Raw genomic sequence first — 25,842 nt, 5'->3', positions numbered from 1 at the left:
GACAGCTTCCTTATCTCCTTTCTTTCTGATGCGTTATTTACCTATCAGGTATTTTGTAATTAACAAAGGTATGTTATATTAAAACGTCAATATTTGCATGCACACAGTTTCAAGGCATAGGTTTTTTTCTGCTTTTTCTGGTTTGTCCTGGGTTAACTATCTTCTTTTCTCTCTACCATCTGAGCAGATAAACCTGTGCTTTGAAGGCCTGAAATACATACACACACATATATATATATACATAATAGCTGTTTACTGAAGTCACAAGGATCTTGAGTGTGATGCTGGCAGTAGATTACAGCTTGATAAGCAGGATGCCCATAGGGTAGCAAAGAATCAACAAACCCCAAACACCTATGGTGTTACACGGGGGAGGCCTGGCAAAGCAGGAAGGGTTTATATGTACTGTGAATTTAATACATACTACTGATAATGACTGAATATTTTGCATGGATTTAATACATTGACAAAATAAGAACTGATAATAAATTGTGTGACAGAAGGTAATCCAAAGGGCAGTGCATGATAGAGTTAGGTAAATCATAGCTACTGTGCCTGCTCAATCTGCTCCGGATCAGCTGCCTCTAGAGCCTGGACTGTGAACATTTGTCCTCTTCTTTTTTCTTCCTGTGAGGTCTACTTCACATGTGCCTCATCTATATTTCTCTACCATTTTATACTCTCCCAGATGGCTGTTGGACCAGGAGCTCCTACATGCCAAACAGCGTCTTTGTGTCATCGTTGCTCTGCCTATGTTTGAAAGTAAGGCTGTTATATCACCCCAGAATGGAGAAAAACGTATTTGGCAAGTGTGTAAAAACTCAGTTGGAAATGTGGAAGGTAAAAGACAGCTGTTATCTAGCAAAGAGTGCGAATTTATCAAATAAGTCCAGTTTCTAGCAAAATACTTCAAAAAATGAATATGATGAAGAGCAACAACTGAGAAAACTGAGCCTGATTCTTAATTACTACAAAATATTTTTACGTTCCCCCATCAGTGTGTGAGAGAGAACATATTGACAGACACAGACTGAGAAATCAAGAGCAATCAAAATCCTCATATTCCACAGGAAGCTTTGTAAACATACTTCAACATCCACTAACTAGAAAGAACTATCATATTTTTCTATCTAAACAACATTATGAAAATTCTTTAAGAAAATGTTAGCTGTGCCAGAGATTATTAGAAAACTAGTATTCTGTGAAAGATGCTGTTTCCTTACAGCTAACACAGCTCTACCTCAGAACAGCAACAACTTTAACTAGCTGACCCTGTATGATGTGCAGCTTTTAAACATGCTAGAGGAAGCTACTGCTCCTGGTCAGCAGTAGAGAGAAGCGAAAATTGTTTTTTAGAATTAAAAAAAAAAAAAAAAAAGCCAAGCCACTGTGCACATTGTCTGCCTGGGTTACACTTTCTTCCCAACACACCTTTTTCCCTTTCCACCAGGACAAACAGAGGGCAACTGTGGCTTATTTCAAATATTGAGCTATGATTATACATCTGTACATTGCAATTTTTCTAATAATGAAAAGGAAATATGCCTGTAATTTACTGTTCTGAACCAGCAGTGTTGGATTTACCTATGTTTCACTAGTTCAATAGGAGATGTGTTTTTTGCTTATTTTTAGCGATCGTTAAGGACCTGAAGCGCTATGAGAACTACCTTGGGCTCAATGAGCTCTGGATTCGTAGCTGGCATGGTGTTACGTATTCATCTTACAGATGGTGTGATGTCTGTTGCAGTTTTTGGCAGTGCAAAGAACTGTATATAATCCAGAAACAGTGTGGTATGCGTGGTAATCTTTGTGAGATGCTGTGTTTTTAAAGACATGCCATAGGACCACTTTTTATTTACTTCTTTACTTTCTTTTTCCTGTCTGTTAAAATGGCTGAGCAAATGGTAAGCAAATATCCAGAGGTGCGTTAACACAGCTTATTGCAATACTAATCTCTTTCTTTAATGACTCACTTCAGAGCTCTTACCTCATAGAATATGTGAAATCATTAATACTTTAATTAAAAAACTACTTGATTTTGTTTCTTTACATATTTTAGATCTGTGTATTTGCACACACTGGACTGACACGAATATATATGAAATAACGGACAATTCTGTCTACTTCAAAGGTAGTTTTAAATACCTTTTTTCTCACTGCTAAAACAGTATGGTTATGAACACTTCCCATTATAAACAGTGATAACACAGACTACCAATTTTGCCAGATTTCTACTAGTACATACTTTGGGCTTAGTTCTTTTAGATATTTCAGCTAAAATGACTTGTGCCGTCAATGTCAGTGATTACTCATGCAAATTTGCCAAGTGGAAAGACCAAAACATGTCAAATGCATTTCAAAAATTTTCAGGTTGCAAAAGTAAAAGCACAAAAGTTAAGAAATGTCGTAATTAAATCTTTTCTTATTTTGAAAAGTTGCAAGCAAGTGTCCTTCCTGAAATACATTAATGTTTTCTGTAGCAGAGGTATAACTTTAATATCATACACTATGAAAACCAGGTCACTGCCTATAGAAGGTTGCTCTGGACACATGTTCAGCATAAGACAGAACTGAGGTGGAACAGAAACCTATTTCTTCTGCTGCAAATGTCCTTAGGAAGGTTTGGGGGTGGGGGGTGGGGGGGGGTTGTTTTGTTTTGTTTTCTCTTCTTTTTCCAGCTGAGAAAGTTAAAACAGACCTCCTTCTGCTTTAGCTTTGCTGGGTTGAATGATTTTGCACTGAGATCTGCGGATGGCTCCCTGAAGCTGCGATTCCCTGCTATGTCGCAGCAGGTCTGCAGTTCAGACATTGTCAGCAGTGAAGGCACCCGCAACTCTACATAGTTTCACTTGCTCTCATTATGTTCCTCTTAGAAAAATTACCTCCCATTCCCTTATCTTTCACATGTCCCTCGAAGTACAAGGGATTTCACGCAACGCAAGCACAATACAGTAACGGGCAGGAGCCGGAGAGACCCATAAACATATGACGGTAAGGAAGCCAGCTGCTAGGGAAACCGGCCTTGGTCATGACTGGATTTTCTTGTTCTTCTCTAGTGGAGGGGAAAACACAGGCGCTGTTGCCAAAGGCATTATGAGCCTGAGAAATTTGCTATAAATTTTAGGCAAAGTGTCAAGGATGGAATATTGACGTAAGCTATCCTCAAACTTTTTCTGTGCAGTGGGAAAAGGAAGAGTTTCCTTTCTTTGTTGAAAAGAAGAATCACTTTTCTTAACTTTTGTCTTATATCACTTTTGTCTTAACTTCTTTTACTAGCTTGGCATAAATTGGTAAAACTTAGTAAAAAAGGATTTCTGATGTTCTGACCGTTGTGTAAGTTAGTCCTCATATTCAGGGAGGGAATAAAAGTAGAAAAAATTGTTTATGCTGTGCAACAAAGCATTAACAGGAGAATACAGATAGAATGGGCAGGCTTTATACAGACTACAGAAAACATTATAGGAAAATGAGAAACATAAAGAGGATAATCTGAAAATAATATTATGTTTGTATGCAAATAAGGTGCTGATGATCTTCTTTTTCTTCCAGTCTACTCCACTAATTTGCCACAAGGTGATGTAAAAAGCAATAACAGTGAGCTGGCATATTAGGAAACCTTTGAATGTTCAAAGGGGATGCTCAATCATTTAAGACTCTCAATATAACGTGGTGTGAAATCGTTATAACATGGTGGGGAATGACCCACTTAGCAGAGAGGATCTGTGGCCCTGTGCGGAGGCTGCGTGCGGGGGAAGCCGGCGGCGCTCCCGGCCAGCCCCCTTGCTCTGCCGGGGAACAGCAAACCCCCAGCTGAGGGCACAGGGCCACAGGACGATGTGTAAAACCATCGTACGCATTGCTGCTGGAGGAGCGTGTGCCTGCAAGGGGCAGCTTTTAACCCAAAGGATCACAAACTGTGCTACAAGCTGAAATTCAAACTTTTGCCTATCTCTACAGAGCTGCTGCCTCCCGAGTGAGTCAGGAACATGTTGCCCTGAGTGCACACGCAGGAGCCGTTTCCTTCTGCATCCTCCTCCTTTCTCTCCCACTCCCAACAGGGCAAGTCATGGCTGCATTTGAAAGCTCAGTATTACACCTGAATAAAGAGAATCCCCAATATTCTTCTCAAACAAGAATAAAAACAAAACAAAAAGCAACAACAAAAAAAACCCCACTGCTGGGATTATAATGGAAACAGTAACAAAAATTGATTTTGGTGAGTTACATAAGCAGCTTTTACACACAAACATTGCATTGGGGAAGAGAAGTTATATGTGAAGATAAACTAAGTTCCTTAATTTAGCTAAAGTTAACTAATAACCTATAGTACATTTTTCTCAAAATGCAGGAAACAAGTTATATTCACTTTTTCTCCCCCCTCCCTTTATTTTTAAATATGAAACCTTTTTTTCTCAAGTTTGTATCTGGATCCTTGAAATTTGTAGAATGAGAGGCACGAGAGGTTTTCCTCCCTTTGCTCTTCCACAAGTTTTTGAACATGGAACTTTTTTTAGGAATTGAGAAAAGTATGAAAAAAAGGAGAATATGCTATTACAAAAGACTGAGTGTGTGTGGGGGGGAGTAAGCCAAAGAGGGAAGGAAACACATATGCTCATGTGTTGATTTGTATTTATGTAACAGCAATGCAAGAACCTACTGCCTCTCAGGTGAGATGTGCTAATGGATTGCAGGAAGTAGAAGAGTTTCCGTAACCACATCTGTACAGTGCCCATCTGTTCCAGAAATCTTTGTTCTATTCCAGCAATTGCAACTATGGAGATGTGGTGATACCATGATATTCCATGAATTGCATAGGCTTAAAGGGCAATGTTGATGCATACATGGCTATTCAGCTGTGGTTTTAATTTTTAGTATGTTTAAGTGTTTTAAATAAGATTATTCACCTCACTGAACAACAGGGAAATGTTTGGATTTCAGATGAAAGTTATGATACATTACTGAGCTGACACACAGAAATAACCCATGTATAAATGCAAGATGAGAAATATTGCTGAAGTGAAAGTGGGTGAAAGTGGGGTTATTCTCAGAAAAAATAATTTTTCCAAGTATGCAAGAACTCTTTTTCTGGCGATTTTGGCTATATTGTCCAGTCTAGTTCTCAAATAGCACAGTAGCAGGTTCATCTCCCTGATACAGAAAAATCAATGTGATGCATGTTTACAGCCCATTAAAGTAGGCAGAACTCAAGCATATGCTGATATGCTGAGAGGTTATCTGAAGAAGCCTGAATAAATGTATGATAATGATTTTTTTCTCCTAGTGAAATATCTAATACCCAGAAACTTAGCTGTCCCTCCTCACAGCATGTATTAATGAAACACAACAATAAAAATGAAGCAGTATTTGGAAGATAAACCACTCCATATAATTTGATCTTAAACTATAAATTTGTTGCACTGTCTGCATTGGAATTGGACCCACCCAGCTTCTCAGAACAGTTATAACACAAACTGAAATGTTTATTAGTGTCCAGATACCAGATGATCTTACTCGCCTTTTTTGTACTTAGTTATTTATGCAGCTGAAAAAGTATTACAATAATAACCTTAGAAACGGCATATAAATAACTATTTATGAATAATTATTCATGATTTTCATCTGTTTAAAGTAATAAAAGCACATGATATTTGACCTACTAACTTCAAGATTTTATTTTTGTTTTTCTTAACAAAGGACAGAACAATTCCCTTAAATCCAATCTCTTATAAAGCTGTAGAGGACGGCAGACTTCAAAGTGTATTTCAAACTGTTATGTATATCCTGGATATTTTGGCAATCTGTTGGTAAGTTGCAAACCAAAGTAAATGGCATTTTGTAAACCCACAAATAAAGAAAGTCCTTAATTAATCAAGAAATTAATTTATTCTGTTTTTCTCCTGACCATTACCTGCAAGAATGAAATTAATTGATTTGGAACTGTGCATGCTGTATTATGCTCATATGTTTCAATTTTTTATTCAAACATGAACCAAGCTAATGAAAATTCTGTGTGGAGGAACACCAAAAATAGCAGTTAATGCAGTTTTTGGCAACACTAAGTCAGAACAATAAGCAGAGCAAAAAGGTCTCTGTACTTCTCTCACATCAAAGAAATATAGAATTCCACAAGCTTTAAGATTACAATCAAAATAGACATCATCTGCACTGTAACAACACTGTTTGCTTAAATCAGGTGTAAATGATTTCTCAAAGGGCTATGAAAACAAACCGTGCTTCCATTCAGTCGAGGTGTGCATCAACCCTATGAATATCTAATTTATACATAGCATTACATAAAATACATTTTTTTTTGTTTTTTGTTTTTTGTTTTTTTTGTTTTTTAAACAGATAGGACTGAGGCTGTAGGTTAAGCAGAAATATATGTATGAAGGACTATGACCACTTTTTTTGCCTTTACCAATGTAATGCCAAACAGTACTGGAAGCCATAGAATTGCTATGAGCTTGCATTAAGTATGTTGAATTGTTCTGTGTAAAATCCACAAAAATAAAGCCTTCCCATGAGCCTGTACACAGTTTGCAAAATACATGGTGGAGCAATCATGGGGAAACCTTCCAATATTGCCGTCCGTTCTTTATAGAGAGTAAAACCCTTTTTCTGGCTCGATAGAGGGTATTCTATGGGAGTTAAGGCTGAAAGGAATTACACAGAAGAAGGTTTCTCTTCCAGGCTTATGGAGGTCTCCTGGAAAAGATAATGCCAGTAGGATATTTTTAATACATATTCTCCCTGCATTCCTGTCAATACCATTCCTGAGGAAATGTCGACCAACACAGATCCCCCCTATGCTCTGCTAGTTTAACGCAACAGTGTCAGTGGGGATGGAGAAAAGGTGAAGGTGTTGGAAAAGGTGAAGGTGTTGGAAAAGGTGAAGGTGTTAGAAAAGGTGAAGGTGTTAGAAAAGGTGAAGGTGTTAGAGCATTTCCTGAGGCAGAATGTTTCTGCTGGGTCCCCTTCCTTCCTGTCTCTTTCTTACTTTAATGGTGAGTATTGGCACCTACCCTGGGGCAGAGAGGGAGGAGCAAACACCAGTTTTCAAAGGAGTGATGCTCTGAAGTTCAAGAAATTATCCCTAAACTAGTCCAATAACAAAAAAATGTTCAAAAACAGTTTGTAAAACAATATAGTTAATACTGAACCTATTTTTTATTTTCACACTGAAACAAAGAACTGAACAAGCAGTATGTTCTTGACAAAATGTTCTACTCAACTATATCTGAAATGTTTTCTTTTTATCCATTTATTGCAAAACTTCATCACTGGGCCAACTGACCAATTTTGACCCCCCCCTTTTTTAATATCTAAGACAAATCCAAAGTTTTCACATGTCTTTACACTTTTCCATTTTCTCCTGTATGCTGCATTTGTGTACATTTCTCTCTCATCTTAGCAATCTTTATTTAAACCTTCAAAATCTTGTACCCTTCACAAAAACTTTCTGTGTAGATTTCTCCAAACTTATCCTCATCTTCTTATGTGGAACAAACTGTATTGTGTATCTAAAATATTTCCACTAATTCTAAACTGAATTGCACCCATCTTCACAAGGAGGTAGCTTCCGTGTGTTTTTGTGCGGCACTAAGAAACTCTTTCTACATGGCAAGCATCGCATACGCAGCTGTGTAATTTATCATTGAGCACTTAGTAGCCAACACCTCTTCTAAAGAGTCACTTTTCCCCAGCAGCTAGATGAGTTTTCCTTTTAGATTAAGCAGAACTATTGTGTAACAGATCACAGAAATGCCCCTCAGAAGATTAAGAAAGAAAGTGGAGGTTATTTAACATACTCTGCTTAGAAAGTTATTTAACCTACTCTGCTTAGAGAATTCAGATAGCAGACTGTAATTATCCAAATTGGAATTTAGCCAGGACATGATGGCCAATAACAACATCCTGTGAAAATGCCATGAAATCTTATAGGACCAGCCAGCTCAGCAACATCTTATTTGAAAGGCGGCAACCACAGCAGCTGAATGTCTCTTAACACTTTTGCTGGAATACTATTCAGCGGTTCAAATTCTAGAAAGAAAAGTGCTTCCCACTAAATCAGCACTATTTTCTGCATCTCCAGAAAGTTTTTTTAGACATCTCCTATTGAAGTATTAAACTATCTCACCCTACCTCAGGAGTACCATAAAAAGTGCTCTGATTCAGCTTGCAGATTATTTGTGGCTCCTCTGTGTAATGGCGATGGCAACGTGCGCAGCCGGTCCTCCTCTCCAGTGCTTTTGGGGCTTGTCTTAGTGAGGTGCTTGCCTGCTTTTAAATCAGGTGTTGCAGAGCTGAGATGGACTTATCGTTATTCCTCTCAACCTTCTTTCAAGTGTCGAAAGCATGAGACATCAGATCAAAGACTGGCATTCAGAAATCTGGGTTAGTGCATGTCCCATATACTGCACTTGAGAGAAAATTCGCCTCCACTAGCACCGACAGCAGCTGACACGCAGCGTGCCAGGATTTCTGCAGGCCGCCACCGGGGAGCTCTCCAGAAAGAGACACGTGGGAAACCCTGTCCCTAGGCTTAGGCTATTAGTCCATTTAGGCACCTCTGTGAAACTGTGATTACAAGTGTGACTCTTCTCATTGGGTCTTCATGCTTGTACCACAATTTTCCAAACGCTGTCAGTGGTTAAGCTCACCCTTCCCACATTGCCTGTTGGTTGCAGCTTTCACCTAGTGTCTCTTTCTGCATCTGTAATTTTTTCATTCAGTTTATAAAAGGAGTAGGCGTGAGACAGGCAGGGTGTCACTTGCTCTGAATATTGTTGGTTAAAGCTTCTATCCAGCAAATGGGAGTTTTGGGTACAGATCCAGTGATCAGAATAACTAATCTTTTTAAATTTAATAGTTGTCAACATACAAGAAGCCTTTGACAAAATTCCACATCAAAGGCTATTAAAGAGAATAAGTTGCCACAGGATAGGTGGAAAGATCCTTTTATGGATTTAAAGCCAGTTAAACGATAGGAAAGATAGTAGAGCTTAATGATTACTGCTTGCATGAAGAAGAATCAAAAGTGGGGTTGCCTCAGAATCAATGACGAGATCAGTTTTTTCCCACTTCTTCATCCCCGGTGGAGTAAGGAGTTTGCAGAGAAATTTCCAAGAATGGGGATAATGCTAAATTCTTTCCAATATCCCAGCGATGTACCAATGCTGAGGACCTCCAGAAGGTCCTCGCAAAATCTAGGAAAAATATCTAAACAATACTTGCATGATGTTGAATTTGGAACTTAAATTTGTGATCTCAGACTCATCATTGATAGTTCTCAGAAATCATAGACTTAATGTTCCACAGCAATTGAATCCCTCCCTCCCCAATGTTAGGCATGATCAGGAAGAGTATTGAGAATAAGACAGGGTGTCCACTTATCCCTCCCCCCCAGAAAAAAATGTGGAAAACCCTGATGTGTCCTGATCTTGAGCGTTGCCTGTAGTCTTGATAGCAACATATGAAGAAGGGCAGAGAGGTGTTGGAGAAGATACAGAGAAGGGCAAATAACTGACTTAAGAACTGAAGCAGATTTTTTATGAGGAGAGACAAAAAAATCCTGGACCCTTTGTGGAGAAAGCGGCAATTTGGAGAGAGGGTGACAGAGGGGTATATCCCTCTGTTTTCTCTCCAGATATTTCCTTTGAGAAAGGAAAGCCTTGGTGAACAGTCTTCATCCTCCCAGCAAACCACAGGAGCCAAAAAGCCAAGGGGTGGTTGTGCTTAGCGGAGGGGCTGCTCCAATGTGCCATATGGTGGTGCAGGGGGACGGCAGACAGGCAGCCTGGCCAGCACTCAGGGCTCGGGTAGCCTGCCCCAGCAGGCTTGGTGCATGTGCAATTTTCTACCCTCTGCTGAGCAAACATCATCTGGTTTTTCAGGTGGTTATTGCCTGGCCAAGCATGGGAAGATTTTCATGGGTGAATGAAAGAGACACTGAGAAAAAGCACTTTCAGAGAAACTTCAAGCCTCCATTAAGTTGGCAGATAATGCCAACTTAAATTAGAGAGTCCAGATAATTACCTTTCTCACATTTTTTTCTTATTATTATTCCACTTCATTTTCTGGAGAAGCTTTCTAAACATATCTTCCCCTTTTTCTCCCCCCTGCCCCTCCCAATGCAAGCAGTTTTAGCACAGGTGGTAAGTATTAAGGCACAGAAATGTTAATTTATGGATATGTTGTTGGGTAGGAGGTGTCGCTTTGGCATTTTCTTCTACCATAGTTCCATATTACCACATTAAAAATGGTAAGCTTGGATCAGATTTACCTATCCTTATTATAAGGGTGACTCAAAGAGCTCAAAAAATGGAGGCTAAGTTAAACTTTTAGCATCACTACGTGCTTTTGCAGTTTCACAGAAAGGGCTGCACCTTTTTTCAAATAATTTCTTGTCAATGCTACCTCCATAAGCGGATGGCTAGAAGAGAATATAGCACTGCTAGTTTAGCATATCCAACATAAAGTTCCTTTTTTCCTCCCTTCAAGAATTTATATATTTAGCTCCATTGTGAAAGATTAGACAGATAAAGAAGCTTTCAGCAGAATCACAATACAGGTAATTATGGGTCTGTCAGCATTTCCATTATGAACTCCATTTAGCATTAAGGACTTAGCATTTTTCCATCATTTCAGAAAATGTCAAACTGAAAGCTGGCATGCAGATAAGCAGCTTGGATGCAAATTTGTTTACACAAAATATTTAAATCTGTTCAGCCGTGTTTGATTTAGAGATCAGCCAGAAACTTTAAACTCTTGGGGTTTCTTATTTGTTTCTGCCAGCTTCTAGACCATACCACAGTTTAAAGAAAATGTATTTGGTTAATAAAATGTAGACTCATTGTGCTCTAAAGTTTTAAAATTATTTATTTAAAAATATTTTTCAGAATTTCTAGTCAGCTTGCAACCCTTCTGCCATCTTTATAAATGAGTGATGAGTTACAGTAGGTTTCAGAAACTGTATAGTAAAACCCAACAGTAATCTTAAGATTTATAACAGTTTTTTAAGCCTCACTTAACTACCATTATAAGAACCTGAACAGAAATGGACTAAAGCCTATAAGGTTCTGAACAGTGTTAATTGCTAAATCCACTGGCTTAATATCATTATCTTCAGTGTGAATTTTGGAGAACTGTCCAAAAAGTATCTGCTAGAGTTCAACTGTCACAGTTTTTCAGTTTCATCAGTTTAGTCCCATGCATGGTATGAACAGTTTTGTAGAACTGTCATCCCAAATAAACGCTTCTGTATTGAAAGAATTTGTTTGCTATAGCAATTTGTTCTGTTCTGATAAAAAGTCAGTGACAAATCTTCTTTTGGTTTCAGTGGGGACAAATTCTAAATTAATTGCTGGTAATACTAAATACTCCAGTAAGGTTGCAAATGGATGTCTGATGCCTCTTGCTCTTAAATGTGCTTTTCACTTGGAGGAGTGAGACATTCTGAATGAAAACAGTTACAGCCATCTTACGACATTAAATAGAAAAATAGTATTAATTCAGAAGGAAGAACCAACACTGAGCTTATAAAATATGGATATTTGGTAGATAATGGGCATATTTAAGTCATGGTTAAGAGATGGGCAATCAGGAAAAAATAATGGTATATCTGCTTGAAAAATGCATAGTCACCCAAGTGTGCCAGACAAAGAAGAGGAACCTAGCCCCTAGCAGTTTATTAATTAAAAGTACAAGAAAGTATGATACCAAAGAGACAGTGCAAACAAACTTTGTGCAAATGAAGCATGGAGGAAGCAGATGAGAGGAAAAATGACCAGCTAAATATATCCAGATCAGTTTGGCCAGAGGATTTTCACCTACAGGGCACTATGTGCTGGTTTAATAAAGCAAAAAAACAAAGCATGTAAGAGTGAAGAAAACGTTCTTCAGAAAACATCTCAGATAACAATAAAGTACAGCTCTACCTTGAGAAGTATCTCTGCAAATTCATTAATGATGATTCAATGTTCATTGTATCCCATACTACATTTTTAAATAAATGATTCATTTTCCTTATAGTTACCTCAAACCTACCCTAAATTCTGCCAGGCATTTCATGACTTCTTAATAATAGCAGAGGTTCTGCTGAGCAGAGTCTCTCCTTAGCTGGTATCTGTGGCACTCTAACTCTAGATTAGACATCTGCCTTAACTCAGATGTCAATGGTTTTCAAAGAGCTAACGGATACAAGAGGCCCCAAAGGGAACAATTTGGAAGAGTAAATTTCACGAGTCAGATACCTAGAAAACTCACCTGATTTCACTGAAATGCTCAAAGCAAATCTTAGAACAAGTGAGTGGCAGATTCCCTACAAATCTCGTCATGTGTTACTGTCTGTGAATTCTTTTTTATTATCATTATTGTTGATCTAAAATGTCTTGTAGAATCTTGACTTCTGAAAGACATTTGTTCATCCCCAAGCAGTGACATTATCAGCATTATTAAAGCTGAAAATTTTCCCTTACCATGTCTCATAAACAGTTTCACTGCATGCATAGGAGCTTGAAAAACAGAGAAGATACGTCTTGGATTTCCAAAGCAGACTATATATTGATTGTATAGTGTTTATTTGGTTACAAGTAAAGATTTTCTCTTTAAGTTGCTCTTAGGTTTTGACCTCTTTTAATCATAAGTTTTTGAATATCTTCAAGTTTGGGACCAAGAGGTATTATTATTTTAGTTACCAAAACATAGTCATGTATATAGGCCCAATGGACCAGAGAATGGGGAAATAAATATATCTGAAACTCCACTCTTTCAGCCTTTCCCTCTTGCAGATGTTTTAAAATCCAAAGAACGTCCTGAAAAACTTAATAAACCTAGTCTATGTCTGCAGGGCTGGGGGGATTTTTAATTTTCTAATAGATTGCCCTTATATATTTATTACTTTGGGCCACAAAAGGACTTTACAAATGACACAGAAGCTGAAGAGAACTTTCTATATTCTGCTGTAGGCTTTATGCTTTTTGGAACTTCTCCAGAGGTCCAACAGTACTTGTGGAGTGGGAAGAGGGTTTGGGAAGTAGCCCAGAAGAACAGAAGAGGCTGGATAAATTAGGAAAAAATGCAGAAGCTAGCTGGTGTAGTGAAAATATACATAGAGAGAGCTTAGGTTTTTTGGGGGTGGTAGCTTAATTTAAAACTAGCTAAAATCAGCATAGAAACTCGTACAGATTTCAATGACAATGTTGTAGTAGTAGGGAGATTTAGGAGTTCTGGAAGCATATCCTTAGGAAAGTTATGTAGACAGAAACACAAGAGTCACTAAGGCTGCTGAACTCATTCTGTATTAAGCACTGCTCCTGTTGCTGACTGAAAATAGCTGTTGCTATTCCAGATAAATAGCTTTGAGGAACATAACTTTGTCAGGATGTTTACAAAAATCACTGTGTCTTGCATGGTTGATTTCTGCAACTTTCCACTGCTGACAATGAAAATGCCAATAATATTTATCTCCTCTATTTGTCAAGGAAATCTGTTATCCTTGCATGAGAGGATACGGGAGGTAACTATTAGCACTGTATCCTCTACGAAAAACGCAGGAAGGCTATTAACAGTTTACTCTGTGTATTATTTTTCTTTCCACATAAAGGGACTGAAAATTAAACTTCCTCAAGAATGCTGTAGTAATTGGGTAGAAAATTTGGCCACTGAAGAAATTTAATAACATTCACTTTCTTATGAGATATCTGTAATTGCTATAAGGAGAATATGGCTGAATTTATGATATATGAGAGTTCATTAAATAGAATCTATAAAAACCTCAAAAGAAATGTTCTCCCAAATGTCAGAGGTATTTTATTTTCCCAGGAAGGAGTTGCCAAGATTGAAATAAACGGTAAAGAGGTGATATTATCAAAGTCTCTGAAGCTAATAACAGTGTGCATTGCCCCCTTTTAAAAACCTGGCAGAAAGGAGCAGCTACTGAAAGGAAGAGTTCTAAATGAAAGTGGTGGATATCCTGAATAATGGTGTGAAACAGAGTAAGTAATGATGGTCCTGTTTGTTTTAAAATTAAAGATCACCACAAGAAACCTATGCTGAGCAATCAGTTCCTCTCTTTCCATGAGAAGAGGACATTCTGCAAGCCCATTAAATAGATTGTTTTGATTTTTTCTCAGTTCCAGGACATATCACCAATTGAAGAAAACCTTTTTTTTTTTTTTTTGAAAATAATGTGAATGATGCAAAAATCTTAAGAACTTTAGTTAACAGTCCAAAGTGGGAAAGACCATTGCCAAGAGTATTGCTAAAACATTCACTGGATAAAATACAGTTTGTATTATGTAACTTCACTACATTAGGCTGATGAAAATTCTCTATTCACATACGCACTTTTTCAAGCACTCTATAAATATAAAGATTTTGTTGAAATTGTCTTGAACTTGCCCTTTCAGTTAAACATTATGAATTTTACATACATAAATACATACATATATTTGTATGTATTCCTTCTCTTGTGGTCATTAAAACTCCCATGTCATGCAACAAGCATTGCTGAGGTCAGTTAGCAGTACTCATAAGACTGAAGTGGATCAAAGTTATCAAAGAAATGTCTCAAAATTTTTATCTGCAAAGTGTATTTGAAAGGAGAATGTGGTTAACTTAGATGTGTATGAGGAGAAATGCACAAGGCAAGCACAGTCATGGATCGAGCACAGATTTTTCTTGATGAAGTGCAGCTAGAGAAGGCTGCTGCCTAAAGTGCTGGCATGCACGTGTGCCTGCATGTGTGTGTGTGTGTGTGTGTGTGTACCCACATGTTCCTGCTCCTCTCACATGCACCTGCGATCCTTGAAAAAGATGCAGGAACAAGACAGGCAGTTTCTCCCGCAGAGCTGATTGACTTGGGTGTGTGAGGTGACCAAAGACCTATCCAGTCCCTTCCTTTTCTCCCTGGCAGTTCTGGTTAACCATGTAGGCTTTCCACGTTCAGGATTTGGACACTGGTTTTCCAGTGTGTTTCAGTTCTTGTGACTTCAGCTCAGTATATTATGTGGTTTTAGACTCTGAGATGGTGGCAAGTATAAACAACATGCTAGCAGAAGGTAAATATAAAAACAAAATCCTAACATGAACAATGTTTTTGTTCCCTAATTTTATGTGTTGGTTTTGCTAGCAACTTTGGTGCTTTCAGATGTAACTGCATATCTGGAATATATATGATTATCCAATTGAGAGTAAAAAATGTATTTCATTAATGATTAAATCTGAGAGCATTTGAAACTGAAATCTATTTTCTCATTTCCTCCCAGTTCCTCTGCAGCTATTAGCAGTCTATCACAAATTACAGAATGTTTCATTGGAGAACAAAAAATTCAATAAAAATTATTGAAACCAGGTTCTAAATTGGCTGTAACTGAGCATACAACCTGACAAAAAGCCTGAATATTCTATTGTTTTAAGGACTACAGCCGACATTTTGTTGGTCTGCATTACATTAAATCTAGTGGACTGATCCCTGGAAGTGCTAACATGCTGATCAATAAAGTGTAGAGATAGAATATTTTCTGACTGTATCCAAATACACAGTTTATTTTCCTAAAACAGAATGATACACAATGTACTTTTGTATTGTTGAGGTCTGTAATGCAACGTGAGTTTTCCAAATGGCACTCTTACTGAAAATTTCCAATGTATTGTGTAATATATGGTCTCCATTATAGTTTATATTTCAGGATCGGATGAAATATATACACAGAAAACTGAAATTCAAGATTCAGCATGAAAAGAGACAGAGGAGAATCTGCTCCCAAAGGTCCTGTTCCTGCTCCTAGGGAAGTCAGTAGGGATTCTCCTGTTGCTTTCAATGGTATTAGAAGCTCATTTTATACTGTGATTCATAACTTCCATTTACCTTTAGATCAAAGCTGCTGTACATAAGAAAAAAATGTAAATTTCAGTGTAGACTTTAAAAAGATTGGTTTTAATTAGACCAAGCTTAGATCCCTCCCCCCCCCAAAAAAAAAAGAAAAAAAAGAAAAAAGAAGAAGATTGCAGAGCAATCCAGAGAACTAACTATAGCAGGATGCAAAGTTTTCCTTGGGGCTCAGAGCAAGCTAGGAGAGGAAAGGTCTTGTCATTCTCCTAGTTCCAGCTCAATGGTATGTTAAAACAAAAAGAATATCCATAGTCTGCATTATGTGGCTTGTTTCAGTTAAGGACTCCAGACTACACTTGCAAATATCCACTAACTGGGTCTGACGACAGTCCTGTAAGATAATGATCACAGAGGGATCATTTTAACTGCCACTGAAATACAGCCACCTCTGAGACATGATACATCAAACTCTTTAAATGATAATAGCAGCACTATAAAATAAAGCAGAAAATAACACTGGAATACTTTTCTGTATTTGAAAGGTGATTAGAAGTTTTCATTCTATTAAAAACTGTCTTGTAGAAACAATATTTGGTAAAATGTTCCTAAATGAGTGGGAATAGATAATTGTGTCAATTAATTCCTAGTGTGCTGAGATTAATTTTTTTTTATTAGCCTTTTTAGTAACTTCATCAACCTTCATCAAGCTTTTCTCTTAACTCTTGCTAGATATAACTACTTGCACTCTCATTTTATTAGTGGAAACCGGTTCTGCATAATAGCCAAACTCCCTTGTGAGATTAGGAGTACAAAATAAGTTAAGAGGTAAAGGACTGCTTAGTAAGCATATACATTTCAAGTCGTTAGCTCCACCTTTGTAAGCTAAAAATGCAGGCTGTTGAATTTCTTCATAACATAAGCAAAAATATAGGTAACATTTGTATATACACATATTATATATGTATTAAACACATATGCATATACACAATTATGTGAAGATCAAACAAGCAACAAGCTACAATGTATACAGATACAAAACTAATAAGATATGAAGATATGGGATACAGATAAAATTGAATTCAAGACAGGAGCATCTATATAATCCAAGTAATTACTTAGTCATTTCTGTCTCAAGCTTCCAGACTCCTTTAATCCTATAGCAAAGATAAACTGTGCTATTTGCCGGCCTCAGGAGGTGAGAATTCATCATGCACCCTGTGAATTCTTTCCACTTTTGAGGATCACTACTATGATTCACTTTACTTCTATGATATAATACAAATATTACACATGATGGTACATGTGTTACAGAGAATCCAAGTAAAAATGGGCTGTCTGTCTCTGTACATCTGTGTTGATTGCATCCCATCTTGTTTTTTGACATTTGAATGTAATTCAGTTAGGGCACCAGTCCCAGTGGAATCCCTTTAATGCCATTCCCCAAAACCCTGAAGATTTCCCCCTAGGAAAAAAACTGTTCCTAAACCCGTAATCTTATGGGTCTAACATTTCAGACACTGGGAAGGAGATCATGAACTCCCACCATTTCCTTTGTTGACATTTACACCAGTATTCAGCACTTCTAACACTGGGATTACAGAGCCATCTAAAACTGTTATGTTCCCAAAGGATTTCTCCAGAGCTTAGGTGATCTGGAAGACCAAGACAGTAAGACTATGCACTCAAATCTACATAGGAAGGGGGAAAAAAACCCAAACAAATAGCTGTAAATATCTACAAAAACCTGATATGTGTGTGTGCATGCTTATTTTTAAAAGTCTTCCTTTTAGTCTGAAATCGTTGTCTGTTCCATTCCTAAAAAGGAAAGCTGGATGTTGGGAAGCAGATATTCAACATTTCCTAACAGTATTAGGCTTTTCACATATTAAATATCATGCACATGTATGCTTAGGTCCAGGACCATTGCTAAATATGATCCCTCTTGGTGCTTCGATAGATGCAATTTTTTAGAGAAATTGTACAATTTCACTGAGAAGGAAAATTTCTTCCATGAAGTTATTGTTTTAATGGGACATGTTTAAGGCTTGTAAGAGTTCTGGAACTTTACAAGAAACTCCAGCAGGAAAATTATGGAATCATAATGATGAGGTAAATTTTATAGACTTGTAATAACTACTTTTTGATGTGTCTCTCTGATTTATTACTTAAATATTGGTTCTTAAAATATGTAAAGCTCTGCCTTAAAATTATAGGACTCTAAAAGAAACCTACACCTTGGGCCAAATTATCTGTTCTCTCACTATTCTTTCCTGGGAGATTGATTTGGCATAATCTGGCAAACTAATTTCCAAAAAAAATTTCCTTCTATCATGTCAGGCTCGGCCATTATGTCCAGAAATACATGTTGAATGATATTCATCAGGAGGAAGTTGAGTCTGAGATGTTACAACCCTGCAGCATTAGAACTGAAGTTTTCTATTACTGGAAAAGGGAAAACTCAATTTTTGCAGCAGATCATAAAGCATTTTCTATTCCTACAAGTTCCAACTTATCAGATTTTATAGATTTAACATTTTACATATAATTGCAAGTCATTTTATAGGCATTTTCCAATGATTTATATTGCTTCTCTATACCAGCATTGTAGCATTGGACTCACTTGGCCTTGTTTCAGAGGTGCTAACTAGTTCCCCAGGCTCTTACTGAAGCCAGCTGGAGCTGGAAAGCTCAAGACCGCTGAAAATTAGATACATTGTATCCAGGCCACCTGTTTTTTAAAAAGGAGGGATACAAGGTTACATTATTCTTCCTAACCTTTCCTCTGAAAAGATATTACAATCATGCAAATCATCCCAACAGGATGTTTCAATACCATTTTAAAATATCTCTAAACAATTTTGTGCTTTTCTCTCTCTTTAATAGATTCATATAGATTCAATGGTTATGAAGCTTGACTTTTTTGGTTTGACCTATGTAACCAATCAACAACATTGGGTATAATACAGCCACTGTTAATACAAGCTGTTATACCATTCAGTGCTTTCAGTGAGATGCAGAGTGTGTACCTAGACATGGGATGCAGGATGAAGGATGGATACGAACTCTTTGTTATGGAATTTTGTGGGGGTCAAAAGTAAAAAAAAAAAAAAAGATGTCAGGAGGGGAAGAGAGAATAAACAAATGAATAGAGCCCAGGCCAGTCCATGCCTATTAAAAAATGATGTTCCAGAAGCAGCCTCTAGCTCGGGAAGACTCCAAACTGCTGACTGCTGAAATCTGGGATGATGTGCCAGTCACTCTGTACCTGCTGTGTTCCTTATATCTTTGCCTAAGCTGCTGCTAATGGTCACTGTTGGAGACAGAGGCCACTAGGCTAGAAGGGCAATTGATCCTACTAGGCTTGTTCCTACGTTAAAATTCAGGCAGACCTTAAGTTTCTGCATGGGAGTTTCTGAACAGGAGGGATTTGAAAGCACATCCACAGATTTTCATAGCTCTAATGGGCTGGTGCTTCCAAGTTGGGATGTTGATAACTGGCTTGAAGATACAACCTGCCACTCTCCAGCCTGTAGGGTTGTCTGGGGAGGGAAGGGAAGCAACAACAGAAACAAAAAAAGAACCCCTAGTGCCGCCTGAGACTTGCAAGCAAGCAAACACTGGGAGCTGGAGAAAGGAAAAGCAAAGCGGCATTTGCCGAGGAAGGGCTCCGTGGCGGGCCGGGGCCGGTGCGGGGCTCGGGCCGGCGAGGGCAGGAGGGGGGCGCCGCTGCCCGCCGCCCTTGCGGAGCCCCCGGCAGCGGGGCGCGGCGGGAGGGTGCTGCCGGGGAGGGGGGGGGGGGGGGGAGAGGAGCCGGGCGCCGGGCGCGGGCGCGCGGGGCCTCCCTCTAGGCACGGACTCACCGGGAAGGGCAGAGGGCTACCAACTTTGTCTGCAGCCCTGCAAGACTGTGGAGCCTGGAGACGGTGTGCGGAGCCTGCTGAACATAAGCCTTGTGTGATGTGTGAGCGCTTACGGGGAAAAAAAGAATTAAAAAAAGGGGCAGCAGGCGGTTGCGCGGAGGAGCTGCCTGTGTGCGCTGGCGAGTTGAACAGCAAGGAGGACTCAGTGCTTTCCCCAGCCAGTGTCTCCCCGCACCCCGCGTACACACACCACACACGCGCGCACACACACACACACACGCCACACACACAATACACGCACACACGCGCGCACACACACCCACAACACACACACGTGCACACACACACGCACACACACATACAACACACGCACACACACAACACATGCACACACACACACATGCACACACACACACATGCACACACACAACACACACGCACACATGCACACACACACGCACACGCACAACACAAACATGCACACACACACGCACAACACATGCACGCACACGCACACACACTCACAACACACCCGCGCACACACACCACACACAACACACATGCACACGCACGCACACACACATGCACTACACACACACGCATGACACACACGCACACACACACACACGCACACACACACGCACACACACGCACACCGCACGCACGCACACCGCACGCACGCACGCACACACACCCCGGTGCAGCAGCGGCAGCAGCGGCAGGGCCCCTCCCCGAGCGCTGCCCGCCCGGCCGCCCCGCTCCGCCCCGCTCCGCTCCGGGGACACCGCCGCGCCCCAGCCGTGTCCCGTCGGGCCCCACCGAGGGCCCCCTCCGCCAGCAGCCCCGCAAGCCCCGTGGGCAAGGAAGGGGTGCGGGGGGATCCTGAAAAGACCCCTGAGGGAGCGCGGCCGAGGTGGGAAAGGGGGGCTGCGGGGGAGGCTGAGAGAAAAGGGCACGTTTTGTCCCCGCTACATATTCCCCCATGCCAGGTACCCATCACTCAGAAATCCTGTTCGTTTTCCCCCACTTCTCCCTCTGTCGATGAGCCGTTTAACATCTCCCTGCTCCTCAGCCTTTCCGTCTCCCTTTATTTGGAGAGCTCCCCTTGTTCCACTTGTCACAACTGCCACGGCGGAGCAGAGGAGCAGTGGCAGAGGCGAGGCTTCGTTTGAGCAAGGCAGACAAAAGAGCAGACCTTGGTGCTCCCTGTCCTTAGCGACAGCTAAATGGAAGAGATGGAAAAGTCTTTGGGTCCCTCGTCATTTCTCTTGGTTTCCTCCCTAGTTTACCTCTGTAAACTGGTCGCAAGCATCCTTTGGGGCACTGGGGTGTCAGTCTGAAGGGGTACAGGTATCAAGGATTTCCCTCCTGAATCCCAGAAGGCAAGGCTTTTTGCATAAAAATGCTTTTTTTTTTTTTTTTTTTTTTTTTTTGCATAAAAGAACTGCCATGGATTTGATCCCCCCTCCTTCCCTCTTCTGTAAGGGAGTTGGGCAGTAGATGTTTCCCCTTGCTGCTCCTCCGAGATTGGTTTATCTCCCCTGCCTAAATGGGGCTCCTCATTTCTTCCTGGTGGGTTGGGATAGAAAGGAGAGGAACTTTCCTAGGTGCCTGCACATTCACAGGGAAGAGCACAGCCATCCATCTTCCCCCGCAGCTGGGCAGGAATGACACTGCTTGGCACTTGCTAACGTCTTTTTGTTTAATGCCTTCTCCTCTCACTTTTCAGAGGGGCTGTTTCTTTGCTTTTTTACTCCGTGTCTGTCCAAGGAAGATCATCCTGGAGACTAATCGATGGCGTAACAAGATATTGTATTAGCAGGTAAAGATTTTCTTAGAAGAAGGTACATTTCCTCATCACTTCAGCTCTTAATGTCACTCCTTCCCCAGCAGTTCTGACATATCTTTTTCCTACCCTTTTTTCTCTTCTTTCTTCTCCCTTTCTAACCCCCTCCCAAGTATTGCTGTGAAATTCTGGAGAGGCACAATTTTGTAGATGAGCATTCAAAGAAACTTTGTGCTTATAAAGACATATACATTTGTAGGGGAGTACATAATTAAACAGATATGTTCGTGGCTGTATAAGCCTCCTGAGATAGTCTGACAGCTGGAAGACAGTCAGGACAGTGGAGTTAGTTGTGGATCAAGACTGGAGAAATGGTGACAGAAGGATGACAGAAGTGGGAAGGGCCTAAGAGGCAGATATGGACCAGAGCTGTGGAAGTGTTTTGGATGACAGGAACCCCAGCAACAGTTTTGGTGTTATGGAGTGGTGCTGCACTATGCAGTAGGGGTGATCAAGCAGAAGAGGGGGGAGCTAGAGCTTGGGAAAGTGGGGTGTAGAAAAATGGCCTTGACAGGCAACGGTAGGATAGATGCAGGCTCTGGGGAGTCACCTTCCTCCCAACAGCGGGGGTGCTGTAAATGGGCAGACATTCATTCACTCTTTGCATCTGCCAAGGTTTCTGGGAGCGGGAGCACCGTGCTGACACAATGGGAATGTAAATCGAGGTAAAACGGATTCATTCACGGGAGTGTGGAGACAACTAAATATAAATGCTCAAAACAGATGCAGTGCTGCAGTGAGTCTAAGCCAGCTCTGTCAATCCTGGCTGCCTAAAGGAATCCACGTCCAGGAAAATAAAATCCAAGCTACCAGGTCGTCGCGTGCTGGGAGGACCCTAAATCCAGCAGAAGTCTGTGGAAAGTGCCAGGCGCAGCACCCGGGAAACTCAGGCCCTGACGAAGGAGGAAGCCCCTTGGCAGCTTGGCGAAGGAAGGCAGGAAGAGAGAGGGCCGGTGCGCAAGGCCGGGGCTGCCCCTGGGGCCGCTTAGGGGCTGCCCCCCAGCTTGCGCCCTCGGCTCCCGCTGCGTTTTGCGGTCCCCGCGCCGAGGCGAGGCGGCTGCTCAACAGGTGCCGGGAAACTCGCGCGGCTGCGGCGGGCAGCGCGGCCGCGCAGCGGCGGCCGGAGCGCGGCGGGCAGTCTGCTGCCTCCGCGCCACCCGCGCGCACAGCGCGCAGCGCGCAGCGCACAGCGCAGCCCCGCGGCGGCGGCAGCGGCGGCAGCGGCGGCAGCGGCGGCGCCGCCGTCTCTCCCTACCACGCGCGGGGGGCTCGGCGATGGCACGCTTTGCTTTGCAGGCAGCCACCCGATGACTTGCAAATGGTCACACACACGTTAAGGAGCTGGAACCGAACAAGTGGAAATAAATGTCCCGTCCCCCCCCAAGCCCCGGCTTGGTCTCGATCGCAGACTGGGCAAAGCTCTCGGAGCAGCTTGCTTCGATAGACGTAAACAGGGAAAAGCTGCCTGTAATTAAAATGTGTGTTAACACTCCCGGCAAGCCGCTTCGCCTCGGATACCGTGGCAAGATAACGTGGGATGAGGTAAATCCTTTACCCCCCCCCGCTCCCGCCCCCTTGCAACACGAAATTCTCTTTTCCACGGAATGCAAATGGGGGGACAACCAGCTGCAAAGCTCCACAATAAACTGTTTCATAAAAGGCAGAGCAGCTCGGGAAGGCACGCCTTTGAATGTTCCCCCTCCCCGCCACACACCTCCTTCCCAGCCGTGCAGGCAGCCTCTGTGGGGGCTAACCAAGTCTAAAAACTCGGAGAGGATCGATAATGTCTACTAAATATTCCGGGAGTGTGAGAATGAGGCAGGGAGGAGGAATGAGAATGAGGAGGGGGATAAAGGGATGATTAATCAGATATTAATCACTGGCCGCAAACAAGGGGAGATTATTTCGGGTAGCCAAGCGCCTGTATGGAGTTGCAGAATAGATCCCTTCATTGGTGACACGCTTGATGGGATCGGCACTTCACCATTTAGCGATGCCTGTGTAATATCGGAGGTGCACAGTATTCGAGCCACACATTTCTTCTTTTCTCTGTGTGTATCATTTCCCTCAACTGTCTGCAAGCACAGACTTAGTGAAGATATTTCTGCCGCTAACTAGAGGTTTCCTTTTTGCTCTCCTTTCATGAGCACAGAAGCAGAAAGGAAGCAAAATCCTCGCTACCCCGAAGAGAAAAGAAGAAGAAGAAAAAAAAAAACCCACAAAACCACACAAGAGGGAGATTGGGGAAGGGTGCCAAAGGAGAGAAGGGAAAAGGTGTCGATCTTTGCACTCAGCGGTAGACCATGCCTTCAAGGCTGAATTGCTACCATGCCTTTCCACAGTCAAGGAGCCCTGTATGCATGCAAACAGCTGAGCGGGGAAGCGCATTTCGGGCTGCGAGACGACCACGCACACGCTCATCTCCTTGCTAACTTTCTTTACGGAACGGGTTAAACTAATAAGTGCATCGATACAGGCATTCCCGCAAAGAGCCGTTTGCTCCACCGAAAAATAGAAATGTAGGTAATACCCCCCACTACTACCAGCATCACCTTAAAAAAGTCACCCAGTGAGATTTGCTTGAATATACACTAGTTAGAGCCTATATGAACCAACTCACGTATCCGTTTGAGCATACTGCAAGAATATTTATTGAGCGCCAGCTCAGTCACTGCATTGAACGCCAAGCCTGGCAAGCAAATACATTTTCTATCTCCGAAGAGAGCTCTGAATCAACTCCTTCTTTCCTCCCCGTTTCACGATCAGTTATTTCTTCCCATTGCAAAGTACCCACCGTATAAATATAGAATAATGGAGAAATATATTTTTGAATAAACCTATGTATAGGGCGAGAGCTTGCAACGCCCTGACCGAAAGCAAAGGGACCCCTAAAAATATACCCCTCAAATGCTACCCTACCTTTCACACACGAAACCATCAATAAAAAGACGAGGTTCCAAAATGTAAATCCACTTTTAATCTCCATTTTCTTCACCAGGATGAAGTCCAGCCGGCCACATTTAGTACATCCCCTTTCCCAAAAGTCTGCTAATTTCGATTCCTTTGCACGGATTTCCCCTTTGCAGATCCCTTTCATATTATTCTTGCGAGCTCCTAATTCCTATTCCTTGGCCAGGCGCAGCGCAGTTGTTGCTGTTGATGGTGCGCGGTCACAGCTCAGAGTGAATGGTGTTTCTGGGATACCACAGCAACCTTGACGAGGACTCAACCATCTCTCCAACGGGGGCACAAAGTCTCAGCTACTCTCGATTGTGTCTTTTCCTTCCCCCCCCACCCCCCGCTACCCCAACTCCCTGCACAACCGAAACCCACCACAATTCTGCCTTGCTACAGCATCCGCCAGGAGCCGAGGAAGAGCACCTTAAAGCTCGGGCACTCTCTCGAATAAACTCCAAACAACATTTGCAATTGAGAATTTTTTTTTCACCTCTCCCCCCTCCCCCCCCCCCAAAAAAAAAAAAGGATCAATTCTGCCTGGGAAAGCGGCTCAAGACACGGCGGGGAGATTTGCACAGCCTCCTGGAGGAACCCCTCGGAGCTAACGCAGCAGGGCTTGCCCACCCTGCTGCCACTCAGGGAAAAAAATAAAATAAAATAAGGTGAAAAAATATATATATCAGTGGCTGGTTACTAGGAATTCACGTGCGAGGCTTGGGGCTGCGATCGTCCCCGCGCACACGCACGCCCGGGCGCGCACACACCTTGCGCGGCGGCACGTGTTGCGCCGCGCGCCGCGCTCAGCGCCGCACCGCTGCGCGCGCGGAGGGGCCTGGCACGGACAGCGCACTCCGCGGGGCGCGGCGGCGGCGGCGGCGGCGGGCAGGGCCGCGCGCTGCGGCGCGGAGGGGCCGGCGCCGGGCTGCGCGGGCCCGGCCGCGGCAGGGCGGGGGCGCCCCGTGCCGCGCAGCCGCCGGGTCCCCGTGCCGCGGCCGGGCTCGGCCAGGAAGAGCGACGGCGCCACCTGGCGGCCGCGCCGCCGCGCAACGCCGCGCCGGGGCTGAGCGGGGGCTGGGCGCGTCGGGGGAGGGGGGAGCCCGCCCGCCGCCTCCCTCCCCCTGTGCGCGGGCGTGCGGGCGTGTGTGTGCATGCGTGTGCATGAGTCCATTCATATATGTGTATTTGTGCATATGCATGTGTGTGTGCGCACGTGTGCGTGTCTGTGGTGTGTGTGCGTATGTGCATTTCTGCGAGTTTGGGTGCATACATGCACGTGTGCATATGTGTTTATGAACATGTGTGTGTGCACACATATGTGGATTTGTTCTTGTGCGCTGCGTGTTTGT

General features: G+C 42.2%; 1 protein-coding gene across 1 annotated transcript in view; it reads right to left on the bottom strand.

Moving 5' to 3' along the window:
- Nucleotides 1–24,732, bottom strand: part of CSMD3 (CUB and Sushi multiple domains 3) — a 734,654-nt gene extending 709,922 nt beyond the window's left edge. The window contains 1 exon segment of the mRNA XM_067292283.1: nt 24,458–24,732. Coding sequence (XP_067148384.1) covers nt 24,458–24,635 — 178 coding nt within the window. The 5' untranslated portion in view covers nt 24,636–24,732.
- Nucleotides 24,733–25,842: the final 1,110 nt, after the last annotated feature.

The sequence above is a fragment of the Apteryx mantelli genome, chromosome 2 (genome assembly GCF_036417845.1).
Source record: "Apteryx mantelli isolate bAptMan1 chromosome 2, bAptMan1.hap1, whole genome shotgun sequence".
NCBI lineage: Eukaryota > Metazoa > Chordata > Aves > Apterygiformes > Apterygidae > Apteryx > Apteryx mantelli.
This window is presented reverse-complemented; position numbering and strand designations above follow the sequence as displayed.